This window comes from Fopius arisanus, unplaced genomic scaffold (genome assembly GCF_000806365.1).
Source record: "Fopius arisanus strain USDA-PBARC FA_bdor unplaced genomic scaffold, ASM80636v1 scaffold00046, whole genome shotgun sequence".
Lineage (NCBI taxonomy): Eukaryota > Metazoa > Arthropoda > Insecta > Hymenoptera > Braconidae > Fopius > Fopius arisanus.
Genome location: NW_011887785.1, coordinates 486,950 through 488,978, shown reverse-complemented (window position 1 = coordinate 488,978; position 2,029 = coordinate 486,950). Strand labels below are relative to the sequence as shown.

The window sequence follows — 2,029 nt, the reverse complement described above, 5'->3', positions numbered from 1 at the left end:
AAATAGATAATAAATATTATAATAGACCCTAAAATGAATTCCCGATAATTAATCAATTAATTATAAATAATAATCCATTTTGCGTTGTTACACATGAAATAAATTATTATCAAAAATGAAAAATTCACCGTCAATCGCAAATTCGGTTATCATTATCTCCCCTCGAAATTATTTCACAATTTAAATCTCTCAAATCATGTCGCACGTTCACTTACTCAAAAATATGATTACGACAAAATCCCGCAATCAGAATAAAACAACAACCGTCGCGATATGATGAACGTTATTTTTCGATAAATAGCACGTTCAATTCTGACAAATCACTCACAGCAATTTAATGAAACCGAAACTCTCGAATCTTTTTATAAACAGGAAAAAAAAATCTCTTGATTATATTAATAATTCATCCGCGTGTAGAATAAAAATGAGTATAAAAGGATCATCTCACCAATGTCACCACAAAATCACCTAGCTTGTGACTCGATCATCAGCAAATTAAAACGTAAGTTTAATTAATTTAATTACCGATTAATAAATTATTGAATATTCCACGAATAAATTCGCAGAGAGAAGAATCTAGACGGAATAAAGACGTGAAAATGGAAGGAAAATTTGTTATTTTCATCGCCCTTTTCTGCTTCATTGGACTGGAAGCTGCTGAGCTCTCCTCCGAGGTTTTCAACGGCGAGAAGAATGTCGCTAAAAGACATACAGTTCTTGATGCAACCTGGCAGGCACCATATTCTCTACCATTACGTGTTTATTCAACTTACTCTTCGCCTGATGCACGTGTCTATCAACCACGTACTCCATCCTATATACAATCTCCACAGATACCAGCTAGTCCTTACGCTAGCCCTTACGCTAGCCCTTACGCTAGCCCTTACGCTGTCCCTGTGGAGGTGCCAGTTGAATCTCCAAGAATCATTTATTCCCAGGCTCCACCATCTTATCGTCAAATTAGCTCCAAGCCCAGGGCTTATTCGGTAAATTCATTGTTTTTTTATCAATAATTTATTCATCTTCAATCTCTCAATTTTCGCCTGAACTCTGTGATATTGAATTATTTTTCACCGTTAATTTGATTTTTCATCGGACCTGTGGAGTAACGAATGAGTATATAAACAAATAAACAAGGAACCGCAGAGAACAAATAATCTAGAATAAATAATGAATAATGAATACCTGAGAATAATCGGATTATTTTATTTGCAGGATCGCGCCGATGCCCTCGCATCATACTACTACGGATTCAATTACTGAGAAATCAACAACCGAAATTCACAATATTTTTTTTAAATTTACAAGTCCGAGTATTTTAGCAGTAAAATTTAAACAAATACCACGAAATTCAACGGATTTAGCAATTCGTAACTGCAAATGATTTTTTTGAAGAATTTAAAAATACGAGGAATTCCTGTACCGACGATAGTATTCAAATTTCTGCACGACTCAGGTTTTCCATGGTTTCCCTAGAAGTCCCAGCTCAAATGGGGTGCAGCTCACAAAATAAAGATGACCCATGGCAAAAAATCTAGATTTATGAGAACAAAAGATAAATAAATAAATGAATCAAAATAATTTGTCAATTAATTACCCATTATTATTTTCTCCTCCGTTTTTCACTGTTTTCCAAACAATTACGAAAGATTTTCCTCGAGTGTTTTGCATTCCGGTTCAACGCAGCCAGAATCGGAAGAAGGAAATTAATTCTGGAGAACAAATAAATAAATTATGAATCAGCATAAAAGCTTGAGGTTCTGGTTAAGAGTAGTTCAGCAGTCTCTGCTCACCTGAATAAGATCGATGGGAATGGGACGAAAAATTGGATTGTACCTGATGGTGGTGTTGGTGTCTGGATCAGTCCACGGCTTTGTGACTGGGCGCAATAGAATCGATCAACATCATCATCTGGCATTACCTCTGACTCAATCAGAACTCCTCTCAGACTTTTATCTGGAACTTTATCCAGAACTCTATGTGCCTGGTTTGTCGTCTTTAAATCTTCCTCGAAAGTCTTGTCCAGCAC

At 35.7% G+C, this 2,029-nt stretch overlaps 2 protein-coding genes and 1 long non-coding RNA gene across 3 annotated transcripts in view; 1 reads left to right on the top strand and 2 right to left on the bottom strand.

Annotated features, from left to right (window-relative positions):
• Nucleotides 1–2,029, bottom strand: part of Uck (Uridine-cytidine kinase) — a 9,302-nt gene that overhangs the window by 4,438 nt on the left and 2,835 nt on the right.
• On the top strand, nt 393–1,581 carry LOC105267393 (uncharacterized). Its single transcript, XM_011306224.1, has 3 exons — nt 393–502; nt 567–986; nt 1,216–1,581. The coding sequence occupies exons 2-3, from the start codon at nt 600–602 to the stop codon at nt 1,261–1,263; spliced, it is 435 nt and encodes a 144-aa protein (XP_011304526.1). The 5' UTR covers nt 393–502; nt 567–599; the 3' UTR covers nt 1,264–1,581.
• LOC105267394 (uncharacterized) lies at nt 1,071–2,023 on the bottom strand. Its single transcript, XR_892254.1, has 3 exons — nt 1,794–2,023; nt 1,186–1,712; nt 1,071–1,098 (listed from the first exon to the last, which is right to left on the bottom strand). It is a non-coding gene; the product is annotated as an uncharacterized lncRNA (long non-coding RNA).